Source organism: Hippichthys cyanospilos, chromosome 4 (assembly GCF_059441005.1).
Source record: "Hippichthys cyanospilos isolate Australia breed blue-spotted pipefish chromosome 4, RoL_Hcya_1.0, whole genome shotgun sequence".
In the NCBI taxonomy this organism is placed as follows: Eukaryota; Metazoa; Chordata; class Actinopteri; order Syngnathiformes; family Syngnathidae; genus Hippichthys; species Hippichthys cyanospilos.
Window position 1 is genome coordinate 11,406,363 of NC_142372.1, and position 25,642 is coordinate 11,432,004.

Sequence of the window (25,642 nt, forward strand, 5' to 3'; positions counted from 1 at the left end):
TTTGGGGGTTGACATCCTTTAATTATCGGCGCCCACATACTAAGGGAATTAATATTTTGCTCCGCGTTACATTGTCACCTGGAGAGGGCGACACCAAGCTACAACATCGCTCCCGAGTGGCCGACGGTTGTCACTGCAACAACAGCCTCAGCAAGGTGTCACTCGAGATCCAAGCTGTCACCTTTTCGCCAACCTTGCCAGCGAGAGGTGGCATTCCTGTCGGATTTCCTGACCATCGACGATGTGAAATAAGTACCCCTTCGGAAGCAAACAAAAGTAAGGTCTATTTAAAACAAACGATTGTTCAGAGACGCAATGAAATGGTTCTCGTGTTTTCTGGTGCTCTATGCAGATGTGGATGGCGAGCTAACGTTAGCCAACGCCGCTGTATATTTTTCACGATGACACAATTTGTAACCGGAGCCGAAAACTTCCTATATAAAGCCATTTTACGATGTAGTCGCATGCTGTACTTAATCAGCAACTCACGCCTCGTGAATTTTCGAACAGGTAGTATTACGGTAATGCTAATTATCGTAACCGTAAACCTGCAGCGCCAGTGAATGGAAAATGACATTACTAGCATATTGAGCAACTAGCAAATGTTGAAGCAGAGTAGCAGTGTGTCTTCTTAGCAATCACGTGAACGTTTAGTCGTGAGCTGGCAATTTACTGTCACTGAACGGAACTATGTGCTCGTTAGCCTGTTGTGTCATGCGAAAGGTTTGCCGCTGAACTACATAGCTAGGTTAACTAAACACCGTTTGTTATTAATCTAAAAGATAGGCGAGAGGCAAGCAAAACAACCGAAGTACATTTGATTGGGTACACCATCACGGTGATTGTCACCACTTCAAGCTTTCATTAGAAGCCTGCCAATGTCCATAATGAGATGGACTGTTGAGGATGTCAACAGGGTGTAGTCTGTCAATTGGGTATTTGACTCGGAAGGCCTTTGTGTCTTTTCTTTCTGGAGCTCTTTCCATTCCTCATGTACTTCATAATTTATGACCCCCTGCAGAGAAGAGGAAATGATGCGCTGTGGGGAGAGACCCTTTAGGATGCTGTTGATTAAAAAACTGTTTTATGGCAATTAATGCACCACTGAGGTCAGGAGGTCATGGAGGTTGTTTTTGATTTCATCTCTGTATGAGATTACATGGTTGCATCTTTTCTTTCAGCACATATCATGACTAGGAGGTGTCCTAACTATCTCCTGAGAGCCACCTGCATTCTTCTAAGCGGCCTACGATATAGCCCTAAAAAAATTGTTTTCAAGTTTGTTTTTACATACAGAGCTTGTGTGAATACGCCACCATGCAACTAAATTAGTAACAGAATTTGTCTTCATAACACAGTAAGGACTGAAGATTTATTTTTTTGAAGCAAAATGGTTTCCTCTTCTTTTGACTCTGTGTCAAGGTACAAAATGTGAAAATTTCACATTAATGATGCTTAAAACTGGTGAGTTTACAACTGATTGCTCCTGTTTTAAGTTCTGAATGTAGAAATAAAATTTAGATGCTTTTCAGTTCAAAGGTTGGCCATTTGTGTTGGGGTACAGGGTCTCTGACAAGCCCAAAGTTTTGTAAAATCCCAAAGTATTTGTCATATACAAAGATGTTTAGGTAACGGTTTCTCACACACACACCTTCACACGCCTTCACACATAAACAGTAATAGTCAATATAAAAACAATCATGCAAATGAAATGATTGATTGATTTCGGTGTGCTTGATCAATTAACGTTTAAAAAACATTTCAAATTAGCGCTTTCATCTTTCATTGTTTTTGAAATACGGGCCTCAGAGAAAAATGTTTGGACACTTTTGTTATAGACTTACTAAATCCCCAAACCTAGGTTCTATTTTTTTTTTTTTTTGCGTGAAACATAATGCTAACATAATGACAAAAGTTCCTTCTGTGTCATTAGTAAATGAATGCAAAGTGTTGTTATTTGATTACTTAACCCCTGGGGAAATTTTGACACAACTCAGGCTTTTAGGTGTTTTAGATGTGTGATATCAAAGGAAAAGCATGAAAAAAAAAAAACAGGAGGCTAAAATATTGAATACTGTAGCTTGTCAAAACATGTTAACTTTCAATATTCCGTCTTGCTGGCCCTTCTCAATGGTTAAACGGGAGGTCGAGAGGTACACCTTGTAGGTCTCATTTAGCCCATGTCGGGCTCATTTACTGCCATTAAAAATTGGAAATGTTGTCAATTTTGGACATATTGTTTGATCATGCATTTCCCCTATTTGTGTATTAATCCTTTCAATGGCAACTCTTAACAGGGTGTAATAGAAATTTTACCAGGGGTCGCTTGCGGACAATTTATGTCATTTGCAAGCCTTTCAATGACTTCATTGAGTGGCTTAAAATGACTCTCATAATGCAAAGTTTTTGCTATGCTTTGCGGGACTTGGAATTAACAAAGGGCTTCGATCCAAGAAATAATAGTTGCAGGAAAGCTTTACATGTATACCAAAGCATTACATTATACTGGCATAATCCCGTCTGCGAAATCTGCAGTGTTAAATAGCTGTTAAAGTTTTTAATTTCTCACAAAATGAAAATTCTTAGAAACAGAACAGCCTTGGAATATATACTGTACATGTAAATATACATATGTATGGATAGGGCTGATGCCACTGAACATTTTGAGGGGTTGAAATAAAAAAAATATTTATAATTAACTGACAATGATTGACAGAGATTTGTTGTCCAGATTCCAGGAAATGTGTGTGTGCGGTACAAACCGTGGTTTTCCGATTCTCGTTTTACAAGTTGTGTCAGTTATGTTTTAGGTAATATTTTGTTGACACTTATGATGTGTTGGTAGGTTTGTTCTTAGCGGTCAGAAAGGCTTGTCACCTCAGGAATGAGGTTGAACCTGTTTGCCTCCTTTTGCCCCACTTGCTCTCACTTACTAATGCATGAGTCAGACTATTTTGAATTGTGTCGTGTTTATTTTTTCTTTTACAGCGGCCCAATCTTCCATTCTCATCTTGTGGCTGGAAAGAGGGTGTCAACAGGCTGAAAAGGTCAACGTTTGCGAGGGTGTTGTCTGATGGATCATGGAGGTGAGTGAAAAATATATTCATTAAAGCCACACAGTTCACACTTCTTAGCCCTAAATACTGAATTGTTGCTTTGAATAATTGAAAAGTCACCTACATTGATATGTTAAGTTTATTACACAATTTACGCGATTTTGTGAAAGCAGTGAATGTCTCTATCTTACTCTCTGTCTCTCTATTTGTTTTTTTTTCATTTTAATACGTTATGTGGTTCCGTGTTTTTTCCAGACCAGTTGGACTACGAGGGCACAATAATGTCACAAGTCCCAGTGGGTGGGGTCAACCATTGTGACAATACACCCCACCCTGAATGTCTTCCTGTCCAACCGCAAAACCTCAATGAGATCAACCCACTCCAACAGACTGAACATACGTCAGCTTTGCATGATGATTTCGGAGTTGGACTATCCTCCAAAGTGTCTCTCAACAACAATAGGGAGAACAAGGAGGAGTCGGAGAGACACAAAAGCACAAACAAAGAAGAAGAAGAAGAGGACACTGATGAGGTAATGAAGGATGAAGAGGAGGAATCAGAGGCATCAAGTTGCCAAATGCACTGCCAGTCTCCAGATACTCCCATGACTGATTCCTCCTATTCTGAAACAGGTACAGAAAGCAAGTGACATCACACAGATCAAAACACCTTTTTATAAGTATCTAATAAGACACAGGATTTTTTTGTGACACAATTTTTAATAAGAAAAATAGCTTTTGCCACTATAAGTAAAACATATAGTAATGACACACACATTTTAAGTAGGATGAAAAATATTCTGCAAAGTTTGACGCTTTATTTGAACTTATTTTAATTGCCATTGTGCTGATCCTTATTTATTACTAATAAAATAAATACATTTAAAAAAACACTAGGCCTGTCACAAGTGACTATTTAATCAGTCAATATATTAATCGATGAATCAAATCTGATATTTGAAATCTTATTTTTATTTTGTTACCTTAAGTTTTTAAAAAATGGGACTCATTATCAAAATGAAATCACAGAACAAATTTTTTTGATTCAGTTTTTGGTTTGAAAATTGGCAAAAATGTTGAACCTTGTTTTCCAAAGTCAAAGCAAATATTTTCAATTAAAAAAAAAAATTCAACATAATCATAATAGATCTGCCTCCATGCTGGATTAAGATATTATGAGAATATTTTTATTTGAGAGACTAAAATTCTGACTATTCTGACAATTTTAGGTCCCTAAACAGTTAATCAACAACCAAAAATAAGATTGACTAATTTACTTATGATTAGTTGTTAATAAATTAATCATTACACCAAAGGAAACTTTTTTTTTTATAGATAAATCAACTTTTTTAGATAAATACAATTTTATTTTGCATTCAAGTACATTGCAAAACCATTTTTCCTTGATTACGGTTCATTTAAAAAAAAAAGCAGTATGTTGTACTCACCAGTGTTTTGGAAACCCATACTGGTAAAAGTTCAGAGAATAATGACTGTTGAGAGGCTGAAATCAGATCACATTTGGACAATTTACTATAAGTCAAACAATGTCTTAAAATGGTTACTTGATTGTTTAAATAGTTTATAGTCAATTTTAGTTTTGACACATCTACAACTACAAGTGACAGTAAGCCGCAGACTGAGTTTGAGTGAGATTCGCCAAAACCTATAAAATAATACATAATTACTCTTTAATATGACATCCTCTCCCACTGTAGGAAGTCTGCTGGAGAATCCTTTTAGTCCCGTGACGAGTCCGGAACCTACATCCCCTGTGCTCCGAGAAACATCGTGTCCCATCAGCCCATTAGAACTGGGCAAGGACACATCAGAACATACCTTCATCACGGGGACTGCGCTTTCCCCTCATATGTCTTTAACCTCACACATGGGCCTGAGCTGCACTGATGGACCTGAACATATTTCGGCAACTGCTGCCAGAAATGCACAATCTTTTTCTGGACCTCTTAGCACTTCTCCCCCCACTGAGGGGCTCCCAAAATGCCCTAGTGTTTCTGACCTTCATCTGGAGACAGCATCTCACATAAAGCCCAATGCTTTCGCCACATTCAGTAGTCAAACAGCAGAACCCTTTGCATTTTCCATTGGCATGCAATCCACTTCTGAAATGACACTTACACACTCAGATCAGTTTCCTTCCCCTTCAGTCCCCACCTGCACCATAAAGCCTAGCTCTGCTCTGATGGTGTCTCTGGAACAGTTGGCCTTGAGAGGAGATGATGCTTCCCTTCCACAAGGCCTTCACCAGGTAACTTCTTTTTCTTTTATTTCACCACCTCTTTCAGCTGTAAAAATCAGTATTATTTAAAGTATGGGGTCATTTTGAAACATACACATAACCCTGCAGATGCCATACCTGTCAGATAGTTAAGATTGCTTCCTGGATAAGACGTGTACGTTTTTTTTTAGTCAGTTTGATTAATTGATGCACGCCTGCAAGAATGTGTTTATGTATGCAAGACTAGTTTTTAATGAAACATAAGATTTGTTTTAAACATTCATTTTTAATTGTGCTTTTTGGCAATACTTTACTTTAAAGGGATACTTATTTAGCCATTTTTAACAGTAAAAGGGCAATATTTGGTTTAAAATTAAGTTGATAATGTAGCTTGAGAACATCACCAAAAGCTGTCAAATTAATTGTGATCAACATTTTTAACTACTCCAAATGTTTGAAGCAGTAAAGAATCCTTTTAAGTCAATATATTTTATTATTGACTTCATGTGTGCATTCTTCTTTTAATTTAAAATGTTCTTAGAATGTCTTTTGTTAAGGTCTCTCTAAATGTGTACTGGTCCTTTAAATTGAAATGTGAGAGCCTTTGTGTCTTCTCTTTTGCTCTCGCTCACACTTGAGACACATACACACTTGTTCAGTAATCATCTGAGCAACATAATGTGACACTGACACTGAGAGGTAGAGTTTCTATTGTGACATCTTTCGTGACGTTGATCTTTCTTTTGTTTAAATTGAATTTTGAGTGAATGTGAGTCCACTTTCATTCTCCTTTTTGGTTCTTTTCGTAGAAATCATAAAAGCGCTTGTCATTGTTTAAAGGTTGTTTTCTTTTCCCACAGATTGCAGAGGCCTCTGTCCGTCATGACGATTGTATCCTTATCATTGTGTGTGTTTTATGCACTTGGTAAAAACTGTTAAGATGTACACACAGATTACTGAAATGAATTTGCCCAGAAGAAGAGATATGTCATCTTATCTTGATGTCAAATTATCTTTATTTTGACAATTATTAATGCAAGGTGTTCTTGTAGTCTTAACCAGCAAAACGTCTGTAACAATATAATCAGTCAAAGATGGGCAAAGTCCAACTCACTGTTAGAGACGTGTCAGAAAACAGGAAAAGTTGACGTAATCTGAAAAAAAAAAGAAGAAAGATACAGGGAGCTATGCCAAGCATCCTTGCATGACATCTTTGTGCATGCGTGCATGTATAGAGGGGCTGCTTGATGTGAGAGGGGGGCTACTGAGCCATGTAAAAGAAGGATTGTACTATGGCTGCTCCAACATATACATAAACATGAGCGCCAGCTACTCAATTCACTGCATGTTTCACTTTGTTCTCCTACGATTTCTTTAAATTTTAAGTCGACAAATACAGTCTATGTTCTATTTCCAAAACCTTTATGGGGCTTCTTTAACTTGACTTGTTCAGACCAGTTGGCTTTACAGTGTATTCAACTGGAAAGGCTTTATCACCAGAGAGTGTTGGAAAACCTGAATGCTCTTCAGCAGCAGTGGGGTAATTTACAGTAGCTCATTCTGCAATTACACTCAACCAACTTCTGAAAAAAGAGGTGGAGCAGTGGTTAGCAAGTTCGCCTCACACTTCAGGAACTCGAGTTCAAATCCACCTCACTCCAGCCTTTCTGTGTTGGGTTTGCACATTCTCTCTGAGCCCACGTGGGTTCTCTTCGGGCTCTCCAGCTCCAAAAAAACATGCATGGAAGGTGTATTTGACATTCTAAATTGTCCTTTGGTGTCATTGGGTGCGTGAATGGTTGTGTCTGTGTGCCCTGCAATTGGCTGGCAACCAGTTTAGGGTGTCCTCCGCCTATTGCCCAAAGTCAGCTGGGATAGGCACCAGCAAGCCTGCGACCCTTGTGAGGACGAATGACTCTAGAAAATGGATGGATAGCCTAAGTGAAGAACTCAAGGGCTGCTAGCTAACTCTGCCATACAACCGGTGCCAACTGTCAGCATAATGAAGTTATTTGCTAGCGCCCTGAATTGGCGATTGAACATGATTTTGGAACAACACCATGTTGTTTGTATTCGAAGTTGGGAGCAGCATTTGCAGTTGAAAGACTAGTCAAGTTATTACGCCGTGACACGTAAGATTTATTTTGAAGTTGACCTTCTCAATTTCTGGCATATTTTACTATCATGCAAAATGTTAACAGTTGTTGCTGCGATGACCTGGCCCATTTTTTTTGATGAGTGTACAAATAAGTGGGCATTTGGGGCAAGAAAAATGACTTGAGAATTTTTTAACAGAGGTCCACAAATTACTCAAGAACTTTTTTCAGCCCAAATAGGAACTATTCAACACACTTATACAAAAAAAAAAAAACACAAGTTTACTTTACTTAAGTCTTAGTTGACAGACCTTTCAATGTAAAAGGTGCACATTCCACTTAAATAGGTCATTGTGGCCCACTTTTGCGAGTTAGCATCATACAGAATGCGTCAATTATCTACATAAATATTTGTCATCGTAACTCCACCATCTCATTTTAGTGACACTGGTACACAGGGTTGCAGTTGTAAAGAATAAAACACTATGTAGATAGATTACGAAGTTTAAAATTGTCACTAATTTATTCATTGTAATATTTCTCTCTATGTTTGTTTTTTATAGAAAGTCAGCGTACAAGAAGCGCAACCAGCCTCGAAGCTCAAAATCTGGACACTCTCAAAGAAATCTGCCAAACACACTCTCGGTCAGTGTTTGTCTTTTTGGTTTACACTTGTCTGGCAGGCAGACTACTACTGTATTTGAAGTTCTAGTAAACTTAATAAAGAAAATACAAATTCCAAGCACAGTATACAGTATGTTTATCCAAAAATAAATATACAAGGTGGCAGAAGTGTACTGTTTGTGAACCAACCACTTTTGCATCATATTTTCCTAAAGGTCCTTCATAGTAACACAAATGCAGAGTGTATGTATGTATGCTGTGCTGTGCTGAGTATTGCAGTAATTCTTCAACGATATGACTGCTACTTGTGCACTTTTAGACATTTGAGCTGTTGTGCCTCTAAGGTTTCACCTCACTTGACACTTTCACTCTCGCTCTCTCACACACACACACACACACGCACGCACGCACGCACACACACACACACACACACACACACACACTAGAACACTTTGTAATAGCCTGGGAAGTAGTCTCAGGCTAATATTAGATTGGCAGAGTAAAGTAGCATCACCTACCTTACATGTCTTAATTTACTAAATGATTGCTCACCACCATTTTGTCTCTCTTCTTGTTATAGACCAAACGCTACAGATGCAGTGGTAAGACTTTTTTTTCAATCATACTCAATGTTGTTTTTTTTTTCTTAAGAATTTGCAATATGTGTGTTACAGACTGCATCTCTGGCCTTCCTAAGGCCCCTGCTTGAACAAGGGAACGTATTACTTCCAACCAATGAAAGAGAAAGTTACATGGGTAGGTTCTTCTGTGTTTAAAGATGTTTGTTGTGATTTTCTACCCACAGACACAAGTCTGTAATGTGATTTGGGGAGTTTTTGTAATATAATGTTTGTTACATTGACAGTGACTGGGGCTGCAATTAACAATTATTCAAATAATCGATTAATTTGTTTTAATCAAAAATAAGACAGTATTTAAAACTGACAGAAAATTATTGTTGATTCAGTTACTGGTTTGTAATTTCAGAAAAAAAAATCATTATTGAACTCTAAAGTAAGAGCAAATAATTTATTAAAACAATTATCAATATGGTTTCATCACGTAGCACAGAAATTGGAGAATATAGGTTTTGTACAAATTTAAATTCCAAAAACTAAATGATTAATTGATTATCGAAAATAATCAGTGATTACTTTGCTAATCGATCAGCTCCTCAATTAATAGCTTACTTGTTGTACCTCCTAAAAATGGCAGTACTTCATGTTTGCCCATGTGTGTTTGTATGTGCGTGTGCGTGTGTTTGTGAGTGTATGCGCGCGCACACCTTTGACAATTTTTGTGAGACTTCCTCTTATTATATTTCCGGCACTGTGCAAGATCTGTCTAAAAAAAAAAAAAATCTTGCTTGATGGCAAGTAAGGCAGGTTTTATTTATTCTTCAGGATTTAATTATTATATAGACAGTTTTTCATCATTATATTTTGACCCAAGTCATCATCATCAACCATCTTAAAGCCAGTTACATTATTTTATACCTGACTCTACTTTATGGTTCATTTTCTCCAGCTGACATTAAAAGTAGACTGGAGAAAAGAGACGAAGACTCTTCTTGCCGGGAGAACAGCCATCTCCTTAGGCCCTCCATTAATCTTTTGCATCGGCTCGATTCAGCCGACAATTGCAAAAAAGACAGGAAAAAGCCTGAATGCAATTTAGAAGAGACGGCCTGTTTCCATAAGACTGTGCTGACTGATGAGAAGGAGACCAGTGGCAGAGTGCAAGGGGAGTGTCTGGAAGGCACCACTTCAGCCCTGGGAGATGTGTTGCACCCCTCTGAAGCTGGAGCAATGGATCAGACCAAACCCGCAGAGCAGCAGGGAGGAGATTTAGGGTCGACACAGGAAAAGGAGGTGGACAGGGAAGACCAGCGGAGCAATGTGGGGGAGTCACTGAAGATGGAAGATGAGACTGAAGAAGAAGAGGGTGAGGAAGAGAGCAAAGCACTCAGAGCGTTCGACGTGGAGGGGGAACATCTGCTTCAGGAGGCTCAAGTGTCAGAAAAAGAGATTTGTTCAGAGACCAAGGTACGAATTTTATTTTGTTTGAGTGGTTTTGTTTTGCTATGTACACGTTTGGAACTTGGGCTCTTTCTGATATGAAGCATGAGATAAAATGTCAACCTCTGTCCCAGATACAGTTAAGTGTTAGCACAGTGCAAGTGGGTGTGGAACATCTGTTGCTGTTTCCTGAATATGAATGTTTACTCTTTAAGTGCTGCATTCCATTTTGAGTGCAGGAGGGAAATGAAAGCAGCCTGCTGCAGAATGATGATGATGTCCATCTTCCTCAAGAGGCTAATCCGAAACACCCCGAGCTAGAGGGTGAGGAAGAGGAGGAGCAGGAAGACTACGAAGCTGAGCTGGCAGATACCTTCCAAGAAGTGATCACATTGGATGACATGGCCAAGCTCATCACTATAGAAGAGGTCTGTATACATTCATGTCTATTTACATAGTCAGCCTTTGACGGATAAAATATGAGCTCACCATTAATGACAAACTAATGGGAGCTCTCAACTTGCTTGAGTCTCGAGAATACCTTTTAGGCTGCTGCCTCAAATTGTACAAAAATTGCATTGGTTAAATCAATCATATCATTGAAATACAAATGATATTAATTTCAATACAAAACGTTAATTAGTTGTAAATGAGTACTTTTCAATGCAAAAACTTTGCACATGCTAACATATACCAAAGGGAAATACCTGCCGCAAACGAAAATGCTAACGAGCTAAACGCATTCAAGACAGCACTATACAACATGCTGAAGATAAGAACTAACATTAGCTAGCATGTTAGTATTATAGAATTTTAGACATATCATAAATGACATCATTCTTACAAAGAACCCTAACCCTTTCTGTCCAGCAACAATATTATAAATGTTATTTGCAATGTCAATTTGAATAAAGTCCTGTTTGTTTTTTTTAATAAAAAAAGATTGGAAATCAAACCAAGTTTTAAAGAAAGTCTGATTAACTCATTCATTGTCATCTTAGTTCAAATGGATCTTTGACATCTACAGTATAGTTGTCAATGGCACTGACTTCATCAACAACAACAAAACAAGAGATTAATCAATGATGAAAATAATTCTTAGTTTGCAACCCTACTAGGATTGTACAGTATATGTGGATTGGCAATGGTGTATGTTTTCATGTCTTATCTAGTGTGGTGTAAGTATGCTTTTTTTCCCTCTTTTTTTGACAGTCCCAGAGATGACTGACACTTTTTTTTCCCTCAACATAATGACTCTGACAGTATTTTGATATCTATCTAATGCAATCTGAACAAAAGCACAAAAAAATGACATCCATTAGTGCTGACTTGCCATTTATTGATTCTTTGGGACTTACATAAGCACTGCCCACTGCAGTGTAATAAATGTTGGGGGTTGGTGTCTTCCTGCTTATTTGTGTGATACACAGACACCTGAGCCTTTGCTGCTCATTTTAAACAGCCTTCTTTCAGAGCAAGTGCATGTTTTTTTTTTTTTTTTTGTAAATTAACAAAAGCATTGGTCTAGTCATGTAATTAAGATTGTAACCAAAATGGGTAGGGCTGGGTCTATTATAAAAAGATGTGCTAAGTTTATGACGGCAGCTTCATACAGTATCTGGTCCTTCAGTTGTTAGTGTTATCTCATCTTGATTATGACTCAGTGATTCGGTCATGCACTCCGAAAATATTACAGAACAAGGGGGTTGGTCGAGCCCTGCGCTGTCAACTCAGTGTAAACTTTAATGCATCAGTCTTTGTCATGATTAACAGTGGATAGAATGCTGCTTGGAAATATTTACCATCAAAGGAAGCCTTACATTTTAGTTTTATTAGTTTGTAATAGGCATGACCATTTCGCAAGACAACAAAATTGTCATGGAAATTGACATGATTGTGTTTATTGAGAACCCTGTACTCTAGAGCTGTCTATAAAGTACGGCCCAGGAGGCCATTCTCAACCTGCCGTCTACATTTTGGTGGCCTGTGACATTTACCAAAAAAAGAAAAAAAAACACTTTTGCCTTGGTCAAGTAATAAAAGAAAATAAATAACTACTTTGTATAGACTACGTATAATGACTTGTATAATCTATTTTTACAATGTTTAATAATTTAACGTGAACAAAAAATGCGACCTTTATGTCCTTGTATTTGTCTGTGCCCGGCCCTCAGATAAAAATGTTTGGATGCCCCGCTTTGACGATAAATTGTGGTGTTAGCGAGTGTTGTTAGTATTGTGACTGTGATTAGTTATAACTGTCTAGTCTGCAATCTAAATTGTATGTTTTTTATCTATACTTTTAAGTAATGGACCAAAGAAAGTCTCGTTGCTACCCCAGTATTAGCGAATTAGGTTATATACAAGCAAATAAACAGGCTTAGTGGTGAATGGGAATCTGACTAATAAAGAGCGAGACATCGATAGGACTGTTCCATGTTCTTTCTTTTGTACCATCTCAGATGTCTCCTGCCTCTGGCCTCATCTCCATTTTGAAGAAGAGGAATTTGCCTTCAGACGATGTTAGTTTGTCTGCTAGTTCAAAATCCAGGTCTGATAAACCCACTGCCAAAAGAAGAGTCCGCTTCAAAGTTGCAGATGATGGCTTTGATAGTGGTGAGTTTCAGAATTCTCTCATTTTCATAGCCAGCCGAATGAAAAAGGTGAGGCATCATTTTCAAGAGTTTCCTTTTTAAATCACTGGTTGTTTGGATCAGAAATTTCAGTCAAACATATATATCAGACAAACATAGTGATAATTGAAAAGTGAAATGAAGTTATAGAATTTACAGAAGGTCTGCAGTAATTACTTAAACAAAAGTAGGCAGGTGCATAAATTTGGGAACCCTTGTTGTTTCATTGATTTGAGTAGCTTTAGCAGTAATTATGAGGGGAAAAAATATTTGGCAAGCTCATTGACCCTTGACCAACAGACGCAGATGAAGCCCACCATGAAAAAGGGCATTTAAAGGTGGCCAGTTAGAAGTTGTTCTTTTTGTACCTTGTTTTCCTTTGTGGTTACACGGGAGCTTCAAAACAGCTGTCAAATGACCTGAAAACAATGATTGTTCAAAATCATGGTTTGGGCGAAGGATTAAAAAAAAAAGGCTAGCTGAGAGATTTCAGCTATCAGTTTCCACTCTGGAAACCTATTGCGGAAATGAAAGACCACAGGCACACTTTGTTAAGATCTGAAGTGGCAGCCCAAGAAAAATCTTAGATAAGCTGAGGCGAAGGAAGGCGAGAACAGTCAAACTCAACCCGAAGACCAGCTCCAAAGACCTACAGTATGATCTTGTTGCACTTTGCACGAGAGATGCTGTATGCCAGAGTCATGCGGCAGAAGCCTGTTCAGCCAGAATCCAATCCCTCATTAGAAGCTATAGGAAGCGTTTAGAGCTTGATATTTCTGCAAAAGGGGGCATCTCCTAAATATTGATTTACATTTTCTGTCGAGGTGGCCAAATTTATGCACCTGCCTTCTTTTGCTTAATTATTACACACTTTCATTTATTAATATCACTGTGTTTGTCTGCTACATGATCTATTTAACTGAACTTGCCAATCCGAACAACCAATGATTTTACAAAGGAAATTTTTGAAAATGATCGGGGTGCTCAAACCTTTTCTTACGACTCTTTACTGTAGTTGAAATGGATAAATCATAGACGTATGGTCAACCCTTTTACCCAAAGAAGGCTAGTCTAGATGCCAGTTGTCTGTAGAGAAAATGGATGGATAATTTATCTGCCCTTGATTCAACTGTTTTGCAGATGTTGGCGGCAGAGACTCCTGCCTGCTTCTTTTCCTGCTTTGTCTGGTTACTGTGGTAATCAGCATGGGCGGCACTACACTTTACTGCGCTCTGGGTGACGTGCACTCCTCCGTCTGCCAGGACTTCTCCAGAAATGTGGACTTTTACTTTGGACAGATGCAGCGCGCCGTAGCTCAGATCCATCAGTGGTTAGGCCCCAGTTCCACGTAGCGGCTCGTCAACAAAGGACACACGACAGTCTGCTTTGTACAGGTCAGTGTCATCCAAGACATTTATTATGGTGAGAAGTGGGTAGACATCAGGCCCTCCAAGAGTTAGAAATCTACCATAAATGGAGCCATACTTCACCTTGAACCCGTTCAATAACGCAGGATCAACAGCTGACACTGTTGTCAGGTGTGGAATAAAAAACTGGGGGGCTCGAATGTGCTCTCTACACATGCTGCACAAGTCCTGGCCTCATGGGTATTTTGCAAAACATTGCAACCTCTAGGGTTGCTTTTGTTAATTTTTTTTAATTTTTTTTGTAAATCTCAAATGAAATATGGATTTATAAGTCTTAATCATGTGTTAATATGCTGAATGAATGTTTTCAGTCATTATGTAAGGCATTCACACTATGTATTTTTCATGTTTTGTTTTGAATGGAAATTGAGCTGTTGCTGGACCACAGACAATTTATGATGAATAACACTGTTCTTAAACTATGCATTGTTTGATCACTTCGCAGTGTCTTCTACTTGTACATTTACAAATTGATCTAAAACATACATTTACAGGGATGTTTAACATCACTGGTACAGTTCATTTTTTAAATATGTATAATATTGCAATATTATCCTCAGACTAGAGACCTCTTGCAACTAATAATTCTTCTTTGTAATTATAATATCTTTGTAGCATTGTGTCTGCCCAGTCGTGTCTTTGCATCTCAGGATATCCGGGTAGCATCCTCATGGTGAGAGCCGCTGTTTGTTTTGTTTCTCCAAATTTGAAAGTTTCTCACACTTTGGGTGGAGAAACGTGGGAACTCGTTTTGGAGACGATACTGTATTGCACTTGCAGTGCATCAGCATTTTAATATAAAAGCGTTTCAACATCCGTTATCTACCTGTAAACATGTCACGTTGCATGTTTTGTCGGATGCCCGCAAACAATATCGAACAAATACGGCAAAGGTACGGTTGTGTCATACAGGAGAGGCGTTTCCACGTAGTGTCTTACAGTTTATGCATTATGACTCGTCTTAGATTAGAGCAGTATTATCACACATCACTTTCTGATGTAAACTTTACATCATTGTTTTACATTGTAAAGCATTGCAATTATTTCGTTTTCATTTGCACGAGTTGTCTGGCTGGCTCAGTTGACTCCGAAAATCTTGTTCAGTTGTTTCTGTTTTTAATTTATGACTTAGCAGATGCAAGCATTTTGATTTTGTCCTTCTCCTTACTTAATGATTGTTGTTGCACATTACAGAAGCTTTTAATCTTTCTTAATGGCATTACTCATCTGGCCACTTTATCTTGTAATCAGATGCTTTTTAACAATAAGTGTCATTTTATTTGTGTCACTTTTCTATCCGGCAAGTTGGTCTTTTTGTGATATTACCAGAAGAGGATTATGTTTGTACTCTTTTCTGAGCATAAAACACTTCTAAAAAAGAGCTTACAACAAAATGTCAATGTGTCTCATTAAGTTCTGTGTACCACTCATGTGCTGATGACAGCCATGTTTTGCGGATGAAAAGTAAAAGACTCAAAAATGTAATGGAAATGTCTTTCTTGCCTGCAAATTTTAATGATGTATAAGTTGGTCTGAACTTTTATATTTTGTATTTTCTTTTAATGAAATTTGAACAAAGCAGTGTTTTTAATCAGAGCACTGAGGTTTGAGCTTGGGACAAAATAAATCTTTGGTACCTGTCAATGTCTAACCTGAAGTAAAGTCTGGGGTTGAAACATGGATTTAATTGTGTTTTTCCTTCCACTGTGATGGCTTAGGCCCTATATACATACACACACACACACACACACACACATATATATATATATATATATATATATATATATATATATATATATATATATATATATATATATATATATATATATATATATATATATATATATATATATATAAAACAAATGAATTGCTGATTATATTTAGGAAACCACAAAATTTCAGCCTCTTGACTAGATATACTGTACTCAGCTTTTAAGTCCTGTATGGAAGCAAACTGATATTGTTTTGAGTCAAGACAAAACATTTGCGATGTTTTTACTTTAGAAATGAGCAACATATTTGCCTCTTTTCTGACTTCTTATGGACTGATCCAGATACCTTAACCAAATCATAAAAAAGCTTGTTATCCATCTCTGCAAAGTCAATTAGTAAAAATGTCCTGTTTTTTTTGTTGTTTTTTTTAATCAAGAGCTGAAAATCTAAATCTAAAATCTAATCCAATTCATCAATGAATCGACATGAATTGATTATTACAATGATCAGTTCCCGCCTAGAAATTCTGTCATACCAATGAAGAATCACGTGACCAGGAACCAAAGTTTAACCTTACAAAAATGCAACCATAGCCTTTGTTTTACTCTCAAAAAAAGTCACATTCATCTGTGAATTCACAGTATCGAATACCTCGTCACCTCTTCTCCAGTCACATATTGTATCACCAATGACTTCCAGGACAAGGACTGATTTGTTAAGGCCTCGGTTTATGTATCACTGATCACATGCAAGAGATAAGTATCCCCGAAATGTGGTAGTAATAGTAGATGTGTGGAGTGGGGCTTAAGCGGTGTGACAAGCACGTGATGTGTTGTCGTGGAGAGAGGACCCAATTTGGATTTGTCACCACTGTGCCAGCATAGCGGCTGACACGTTTCAGCTGTAGACCCGCAACAGACAATATTCATCATTCAATAATATTGTATAACCACACATAGATGCTTATGTAATGATTACAACAGTGGTAAGAGTAGTGAATCAATCAGTTCACTTCTGCATGGAAGAATTTACTCACAAAGAAAGTTTCTGTCCTAGCCGTGATACATAAAACTCTCTCAACTACAACTCTCTGCTGTGTGGTTGGTACCCAAGTGGGCGGAGCTTGGCAGAACCTCCACAGAGAGCCACAGGAATGGTCACGTCAGAAGTCTCCCTATAAGCACCTGTTCCTCTACGTCACACCATGGTTCCAGACTGAAAAGCTTGTGATCACTTTCCAGAGGAGAGCATGTGCGTAGATACTACACAGACTATATATCCTGCACCATGGTTCTTTGTGCCATTCACATCATTGTACACATACAGGAAATCTTTTCTTCACTGTGACATGGAGGTAAGAGAAACTGCCGTACACGTTGTTTTATTAAGCCAGTTTCACTTGTCTGTATTGAAAATGATTTGTTTAGGAATTGAACTAAATATTCAAAATGACCTTGTTAACATTGTGTATTACTGTAGTTTTAGTTTGCAGTGATGTATTACTGCGCTGTACAAGCAATACAGAATTTATTGTACAATGACCATACAAAATGCTTCACATACAGAATTTCAATATTAAATCAATTCCCAAAAAGATATACTGTATACAATTAGAAGTGTTACATTTTACAGCATATTGTCATGTGTGGATATGAAGGGCATAGGTCGTCATGCAGCTTCACTTTTGATGAGTTTGAACCATCAACGAGAACATGCAAACTTATGTGACTGCGTGCTCAGACAGAAACAGGACCCAGCTCACCTTTACCCAGCACACAAGTAAGTTACTACTAACTCTCAGGTCAATGAGATGTCGCTCAATTAAAAGGCACTTTATTTATTTTATGCGCTGTTTTAGAATGCAGGTGATACAATGGACTAAAAGGTCTACACAACTGTTCAAATGCCAGGTTTTTGTGATATAAAAAAGAGAAACATAATTTCTAAGCTTTGTGGCCTATAACGTACAACAAATGAAACAAATCTTTTGAAGAGGAAGAGTAAAAATGAACTGAGCAAACATGGTTGCACCCTCTAGTCAATCATATTCCAAGTCATGTTCAATAAAAGTCAAACACACTACTGCCGCCATTTGAACACCTCTGAAACATCGCAAATAAAATTCTGAGGTTGCAAGAGGCTTTTCCTGACATTTATTATCTCATCACATCTTTCCCTTGATCTCCATCAGGTGTATTCTTGCTGCTTCCAGTCCAGTTCTGGCAACTATCGTCTCCTCGACAGGTTCTCTGGTGGATCTGCAAGCTCCATGTCTGGCTCACTCGGTCCTGGAGATCGTGTTGGACTTCATCTACACGGGAGTTCTGCCTCCTGCACAGAGTTGGCAACAGTACCACAATCTACTTGCTGCTGCCCGCCTCTTAGAGATGGAGCAACTGAGGGAGGTTCTGATGAACGCCCCTCTAACTGAAGTGAGTGATGGAAACAGAGCCTCTAGTGAACCTTTGAGAACTTGCGATAGTGATACTCCTCAAGATTTGGATCACAGTGTAATATACAACATAACAGAGAAAAGGCTACAAGCAGAAGACAAAAAGCATATTCTCCAATTTACTGAACATGTGGATTTCGGTTCTTCATCATGCTTGCCTCAGCGTAGGCTGGTACCAGTCATACATCACAGCAGCAGAGCCATGACGCCGCCTGCGGGCCTCCAAGTGACTTCTTGGGAGAAGAACATGTGTCCACGGGGACGAAAGGATCACTGCACGAACCTGGATGGCAACTGTGGACTTGCCGAGGCAAGGACACAGCCGGAAAACTTCAAGAAGTCAGAATCCAAGCTGCTCACCAAAAATGGGAACGCTGACGTAATCCATCCACACCTGCTTCATCCTGAGGAGATCTCTTCTCAGAGATGTTTTCATCATCCCCCATCCAGTTCATCTGAGCAGTCCAGTGATGAAGAAGATGTCGGGGTCTCCAGCAGTTTTGAACCTGCGAACCATACAGCCGATCCTTTTCCTCAGGAACAGACGACGGAACAACGAACAGTGCTTGTGATTGGTCACAATGGCACAAAGAGCAATGAGACTTCATCTAATGACGATTATAGATATTTTATGGTGAGGGAGCATAAAGAGGCCTACACAGCTCCCGCCGTGCATGACCATGTTCCGGCATCCTCACCTCGCAAGCCTCTGCCCGTTCGCCACCTGTTCCAGTGCTCCTTGTGCATGCGCTCTTTCAGCCAGCGTGGCACCTTGAACAGGCACATGCGCTCTCACCTAGGAGTCAAGCCCTTCCCCTGCCCCCGGTGCCCCATGGCCTTTTCTCGCCAATATCGCGTGATGGAGCACATGCGCGTGCACCAGCGCTGCTGCGTCATCTCAAGCGACGTTACCAAGCCCTCTTCGGTTTGATTGATTTTATTATAATGGATCATTTCTCTCGGCTGCTCAATATGGATGTTAAATTGTTACGTTCGATCAGATTTTAGCCTCTATGACGCAAGCCTATTTAAAAATGAGAATACGAATACGAAGGGTTACCAGTAATAAGCTCACATTTGGTCGATAATCAATTTTATTGAACAACAGTTTTAAAATAGTTTTTATGTAGAAATGTGATTTTAAACAATGCATTTTGACACCTGATGTCGAAGATGAAAAGATGTTAATTCAATGTTGTTTCTGGTCAAAATGCTTGATATTTGGTTCTGCTTGACAATTGTTGGTAGATCAACCATCAATTGATCGACCAATTGATGTCATTGAGTTAATATTTTGTGTTTGATCTTAAATGATACATTTCTAACATCTAATTAATGTTCAATCAGTTTAAACTTTATGCTGTTTGTTCCTCCTCCGCTCCCCTTCCTTCCACCTCCCTGCGCCCTGCCTGAGAACATTTTCTCATTGGGTGATGATGTATCAAGTTTTAAATAAAGCACCGTATGTTGAGGAAATAGGTGAGCAAGTGGTAAAAAAATGTTTTAAAGGTATTGTGAATTATACTGCTGGAAATTGCTAACTAAAGCATCCCTTTATTAATAAGCATCTCGTTTGTGTATGATACTTTGGTATGGAAATAATTTGCTTGACGTTCCAACTCGGCTTAACTCTATTTATATAGAACGTTTAGCACATGCAGATGAAACTAACTTTTCGATTTTTACCACTCCCACATGCTCTAATCACTTTGAAATGAATGAAAACACACTTACAAGCATTCCTTATACCTTAATGCCAATTCACACTCTTTCACGTACCGTTCTCCAAATAAGAGATAAAGTGCGCTTGCTTCTGGCTGTTTGTCATTCCGAGTCAAATTTTAATGAAAAACTGATACAAAAACTGACACAGAACAAAAGACAATTCAACACCGTATTTTTCACGGGCAAAATGTAAAAAAAAATTTAAAAAAAATACATGTTACTACAGCTAGCAAGAGTGTTCTAAATTAATGTTAATATATACAGTAGCTGCTAAACTGCTACAAAGGGACCATCAACACATACAGAGCATACCCAAATATTTGCAAACATAATACTGTAACTGTCCATGACAACTCCTGGTCCCTCTTTCTTTTGCTGTTAATTAAACGATAAAAATGTTGTGTAATGAATGATATAGTGATGTAGTGGTTCAGGTTAAAGTATAAAATGGATTATGCAAAAGAACATTCAGATAAACGACTGCTCTACATTATACACTTTGTTTACTTTTGAGAGTAAGAAAAGAGTGTTCATTTTAAACACAATAGTGGTCTTCATGTACAGGATGTTTACTCTGACGACTTTCATCATGCTGTGTTATGCAAAAATAACTCGATCCAACTCGTTTCATACATCTGGCATGACAATGATATTATTGTTGAAGAGGAGCAAGTCTGGTCACTGGTTGTTCATCCCCAACAATTCCTGTAGGATAGGATGGAAAAAGGGCAGAAAAGATTCTGTGGTTTTGTATAAAGAAATACTTTGCGTGTGTGTAACTAACAAACTGTGGCAGGCCTGCTTGCTGGTGCCTATCCCAGCTGGCTTCGGGCAGTAAGCGGGTGACACCCTTGGTTGCCAGCCCATCGCAGGGCACACAGAGACGGACAAGCATTCACAGACCCAAACACACCAGTATTATCCCATCCCTAAAATGAATTAATAATTGTTGATTATCGAGAAGTTCCAAACTTGTCTAAATCCTCAGAAATTCTGCCTCTCAACAGGAAATGTCCTGATGATGATTTCTTTAGTTCGCCTCGAAAAAAACACTGATCATCTTTGTGTTGAATAAGTATTTACAAGCATCTGCTTCTACTCTTGAAATAATGATCAATATTTAAACCAATTCTATGATATGATACCAAAAAAACTAATGAATGAATCATAACTGCGAAACAAATGATGTTTAATGCATTTTCTACACTATCAATTTGAGAAAAAAAAAGCCTGTTTTGAATGAAAGGCTGGAAGTTAAAACATGTAAGGAAATCCGATTCACTGGTTCATTGACAAATAATCAACGGATTAATCGATTATTAAATAATCGTCAGTTGTAGCCCTACATTAATATAATGTAGAGGATGGTTTGGGCATCATTCATTTCCTGTTTTTAATACAATATATTGTGCAATTCTTCCTAGTGTGCGCGCTTTGGCCACCTAGGGGCAGTATTGTACAGATATGTACGTACAGTCCATTGAAACAGTCAAAATTATCAGTATTATCAGTTACTTTTATCAATTATCAGTAAACTAAAGTAACAGTTATTTATTTTATTTTATTTTTGCAGTGCAAACAGAAAATATGTGATATCTGAGTATTTTAACTGTATACCTTCATGCATTGCTACACTGTTTGTGTTGAAACTACCAAAAGGGTTACACTGCCACACGGATGCTATTTGTTAGCCTGTCAATGGCGTTTTGCAGTGCGTAGTCATGACATTTCGATTTCTAAATTTGCAACCACTAACCTGGCTGTTCATCTTGTAAATCACCAGGTGCTGTATTAGCCGTTGTGGACATCACAACAATGGCCTGAGGAGAAAGGAAGAAGTCTTACTGCCTGACTTTAATTCATGTTTCACATTCCAAGTTTCTTTTAAACCAACCTGACTCCGAGAGGAACGCAGGGCTGCCGCGGCCAGCGATGACATCATGATAAAAATAATTGTACTGACAAAGATGTAGAACATGAAGACGCTATACAACGCCAGCTTGACGGCCTGCAAATAAAGACACGCCATTACAACAAATCATTCATATGTTTAGTCACACTGACATGAACTACGGTAAATCCTGAAACCTAACCTCTGGAAGAAGAATTTTATTTTAAAACATATGTAATTTTCCAACATTATAAAAGCATTTTGTATGTTTTCTTATTTGATATTGCAATTTTTATTCTTTTTTTTAGATCATTTAATGTGATTAGTTTGTCACTTAATGTTTACATACGTTTAATACAGTGTCACACAATTACATGCAATACCCAACAAAAAGCCAATCCCTTGTGTTATTTCATAAAAACAAAATAATTACCCGAGCCTCCGTCATCGAATGTCTTTCCTCCTCGATGTAAGACATATTGTCGGCCTCATATATGTCATAGCCGACATAATCAAAGTATTCCATTTTGGGAATGATGATAATTGCGGTCCAAAATGTCCCCAGTACGGCCACTATGCTTAGAGCCAAGCATATAGTCACCTGCGAGTGGAAAAATACAGCAAATGATTATTCCGCGAATCTGAAATGCACCTGAAATATGGCAAATATATGCTTACAATTTTTTTGGTTGGGTTATGCTCCGTTATGATGTACAGAATCCCACATATTATGCACTGCAATAGGAAGAAACCAACCTTATAAATGTTTTTACCTTATTGTACATATAACGAGGACATAGAGGTCAATTTGTGTGTACTCACCAGTGCTCCAGTCACAAACCCTGGAGGGATTGCTTCAAATGCATGGGAATGATGAATTTCTTCCATCATAAATATGGTGATAATGATGAATGATATCCCCAAAATAAGCACAGCAATCTGGAATTTGAATTTATAGTTAAAGGTGAACAAAGAAGATGGTAAATGAAGTGAGATGTAGGGTAGAATTGGTGTGTAATTTGAGCTTCAAAAAGAGTCGCCAACTGTAGGAGGAGCTGTGATAATTAATTGGTGGCTTTAACAGTTATACAGTCATTGTTGTAGTTGTGACATGTCTGACCCCAATAAGCTGCGGTTGAGCAGTGATGAAGCGATGTAGAGGTTTACTTCCTCCCACTGGGGTACCTTGCAGAGCGTCATTGTTCCCACGAATTTGGCTGATAGATAAGAGCTCCACAGACATTTTCTAAAACAAACATGAACATACATCACCTAGTAAGAAGTGCATTTCTATATTGATTAATATTATGATTATCATGGGTAAAACAGATGTTTGGACATGCGAATGCGCGTAGATAGGAGTGTAAAAAGAAAAAGACTTTTACAAACGGCAGTATACGGCCCTGGATGCTTTCAGAATGTCTTGTCTGTTTTTTTGTTTTGAAGAGCTTAAAGTGTGTTCACTTGCGTAACTATACATCTACAGCAACATCCCTAAAGTATTCACACATTGTTTTCATTAAAAACGCACCCAACGCCAAGTTTTGCCGTGACTTTTAAACATATATTGAACATGTATTAAGGTTTTTAAACTTGTAATAATATTCAACGATCCACATGCCTGCCAGAAGCGCACAATATCACACAGTAACCAGAAAAAAACATCTGTGCAATGTCGCAACAATTTGACCATAACAAGAGCCTGTGCGTATAGGTCATAGAAGGAATGTAACGAAGTCAAATAACTGTGAGAAAATGTTCTACTTGTGTTGTGGTGTTTCGTGTCACATCTATTTTAGAAAATGTGGATGCAGTACAGGAGAGTAAAACAGAAATAAATGTAAAGAGTAGTTGACTAAAAAACTTTGGTGGAAGGGATACTACTCACAGAGTATATCTCGATGCTTCGAACACGCCCAAAAACTTGTTTTCATCTTGCCATATTAAGGGGATCCTCGGCTCTTCTAAAAGCGCACCTAGACGCAGATCCCCCAAATGTATGTATCCTTTGCGTTACAATGGCCAATGCAGGACGTGCCCCACAGCGAAATGATTGGCTTTTGCATCCAAGTCTCACTTGGGCCAGCGAACAGTCACGTGACTCGTGCAGTCGTAAGTCGGCGTGTGCACGCCACGCAAAATAGTGAGGTGAAATGTCCTGTTGCGTTTTTGCTTTATTTATGTTATTTTCTGGTCGTAAAAATGTTTATGCAGGTACTGTTTTACTGTGATTATGGATCCAAAATAACACAATTCGTTTATGCTGCAATTGTCTGCTATTTTTTTTATTTTTGTAATGCTAGTGTTTTATAAATATTACACTTATTAATTTCTAGTGATGACGTCGTCCCAACATTTTTATCGTGCGTTTGTGCTCGTTTGGCAGTAACATGTTTTGTGCTGTTGAGATTTTATAGATATCGCACACTCAAAAATACTTTTTAGCGACTTTAACCTTCATTTGTATCTCTTTTTGCTTCCTCTCGCCACATTTTTCGCCACATTCAAGATGGCGACGACATTTCCGCACAAATTGTCACTTTATTGTTTATATTATTATGAAATGTGGCTGACGCCTACGTTTCTTTTTTTTATACAAATTGGTAGATTATATTAACTCATGTAGTTAAAGGTAAACCGCCGTACTAAATTTATGAGCCATACTATATGTTTGTTTTTGTTTGTTTTTTTTGTCGTTGTTTACGTTCCACTTATGCTCCTCCCCCGTGTCTCCGCCCACCCAAACCGGACAAACTTTAACAGCGCCACGGCGCGGGCTGGAGCAGACGTTTGCCAAGAGCAAGCCAGGCAGTGGTCGTCAGCCATATTGTTGGCGTGACGCTCAACGAGCTGTCAGCAACAGGTCCTCCCGAGGAGTAGCAACCAAGCTCAAAACTTCCAACATATCTGCCTCACTTTCGCTCCTCGTCGGACAATCAAAGTCGCCGTGGAAGCGAGTCGTCCCCTACAACAAATTTGGAACAGCTAAAATGTATCTTTTTTGACTAAGCGAGAGGGAAAGCAAACAAGGGTAAGTTGGAATCTTTTTGTAAATTGTCGTTTAAAGAGAAGAACATCGTTCATCAGTTAACATGTCCTGTCCCATTGATATAATTATTGTTAATAATGAAGGAGGAATCTGCTTCGTTATCATTTAAATGGTAAAATGAGTAACGTAAAAGGACGTGATTGTGCTTTCGAGCAAAATTGTGAACTCACAAAGAGCTGTTTTCTCTGCATAATTTACGTTACGTGCACGTCAGTTAAGGCAGATTTGCTACTGCAGTAATTGAAACTAGTTGAGCAGGTTGCAGGCAGAACACGAGCGATTTGAGAATGTTTATGACTTGCACAGGGAGGCGAGAAGTTGATCTCAGGATGTTTGTGGTGCAAGTACTGTACTGTTGGTTTTCTTTAGCAACGGTTCTTCTTCTTCTTATTTTTTCATTTAAGTACCTGAACAATTGATCCACACGGCACCATTTTGGCCAGCAATAAGATGTAATAGGCATCAGTATACTATAAATAACAGTTGTGTTCCTAAAGTTCACTTATTATTGTCATAACAAGCACCATTTGTACATTGACACTGCGCATAAATAGGCTTGTTGCTCAAAATTGTGTGTGTACATGTGATTGTCACGTAATGTGACGACAACACTGAAGATGAGCCGAAAGATGCCCAATGATGGCCTCTCGGAGCGTCACTAAGATGCACTACTGAATGCAAACATTATGCACAGCTCTAGCAAATCTATATGTTTAACA

At 38.4% G+C, this 25,642-nt stretch overlaps 4 protein-coding genes across 8 annotated transcripts in view; 3 read left to right on the forward strand and 1 right to left on the reverse strand.

The window, feature by feature from the left end:
• The first annotated feature begins 134 nt into the window (after nucleotides 1-134).
• cnsta (consortin, connexin sorting protein a) lies at nucleotides 135-15,775 on the forward strand. Of its 2 annotated transcripts, XM_088413995.1 has the most exons (13): nucleotides 135-276; nucleotides 2,989-3,086; nucleotides 3,312-3,689; nucleotides 4,775-5,325; nucleotides 6,156-6,186; nucleotides 6,749-6,835; nucleotides 7,955-8,036; nucleotides 8,596-8,617; nucleotides 8,690-8,771; nucleotides 9,543-10,060; nucleotides 10,273-10,461; nucleotides 12,496-12,649; nucleotides 13,807-15,775. In XM_088413995.1, exons 2-13 carry the CDS (start codon nucleotides 3,074-3,076, stop codon nucleotides 14,016-14,018), a joined length of 2,319 nt encoding a protein of 772 aa, XP_088270121.1. In that variant the 5' UTR covers nucleotides 135-276; nucleotides 2,989-3,073; the 3' UTR covers nucleotides 14,019-15,775. The 2 variants fall into 2 exon arrangements, with proteins under 2 accessions (XP_088270121.1, XP_088270122.1); XM_088413996.1 differs by lacking the exon at nucleotides 135-276 and having other exon boundaries at nucleotides 3,046-3,086; nucleotides 3,317-3,689.
• Nucleotides 15,776-17,457: 1,682 nt separating this feature from the next.
• On the forward strand, nucleotides 17,458-19,189 carry LOC148424572 (uncharacterized). Its single transcript, XM_088413186.1, has 2 exons — nucleotides 17,458-17,585; nucleotides 17,998-19,189. Exons 1-2 carry the CDS (start codon nucleotides 17,458-17,460, stop codon nucleotides 19,187-19,189), a joined length of 1,320 nt encoding a protein of 439 aa, XP_088269312.1.
• Nucleotides 19,190-20,078: 889 nt separating this feature from the next.
• Nucleotides 20,079-23,989, reverse strand: LOC148424573 (uncharacterized). Of its 2 annotated transcripts, none has more exons than XM_088413583.1 (8): nucleotides 23,763-23,987; nucleotides 22,995-23,120; nucleotides 22,697-22,813; nucleotides 22,553-22,609; nucleotides 22,308-22,475; nucleotides 21,878-21,991; nucleotides 21,740-21,803; nucleotides 20,079-20,688 (listed from the first exon to the last, which is right to left on the reverse strand). In XM_088413583.1, exons 2-8 carry the CDS (start codon nucleotides 23,115-23,117, stop codon nucleotides 20,636-20,638), a joined length of 696 nt encoding a protein of 231 aa, XP_088269709.1. In that variant the 5' UTR covers nucleotides 23,118-23,120; nucleotides 23,763-23,987; the 3' UTR covers nucleotides 20,079-20,635. The 2 variants fall into 2 exon arrangements, with proteins under 2 accessions (XP_088269709.1, XP_088269710.1); XM_088413584.1 differs by lacking the exon at nucleotides 20,079-20,688 and adding an exon at nucleotides 20,733-20,912 and having other exon boundaries at nucleotides 23,763-23,989.
• A 688-nt stretch (nucleotides 23,990-24,677) lies between these two features.
• itsn2b (intersectin 2b) overlaps nucleotides 24,678-25,642 on the forward strand; it is a 28,999-nt gene continuing 28,034 nt past the window's right edge. For all 3 annotated transcript variants that reach the window (XM_088412792.1, XM_088412794.1, XM_088412793.1), the window contains exon 1: nucleotides 24,678-24,905. The gene's annotated coding sequence lies outside the window, so the exon portion shown is untranslated. The remainder of the gene's footprint in view (nucleotides 24,906-25,642) is intronic.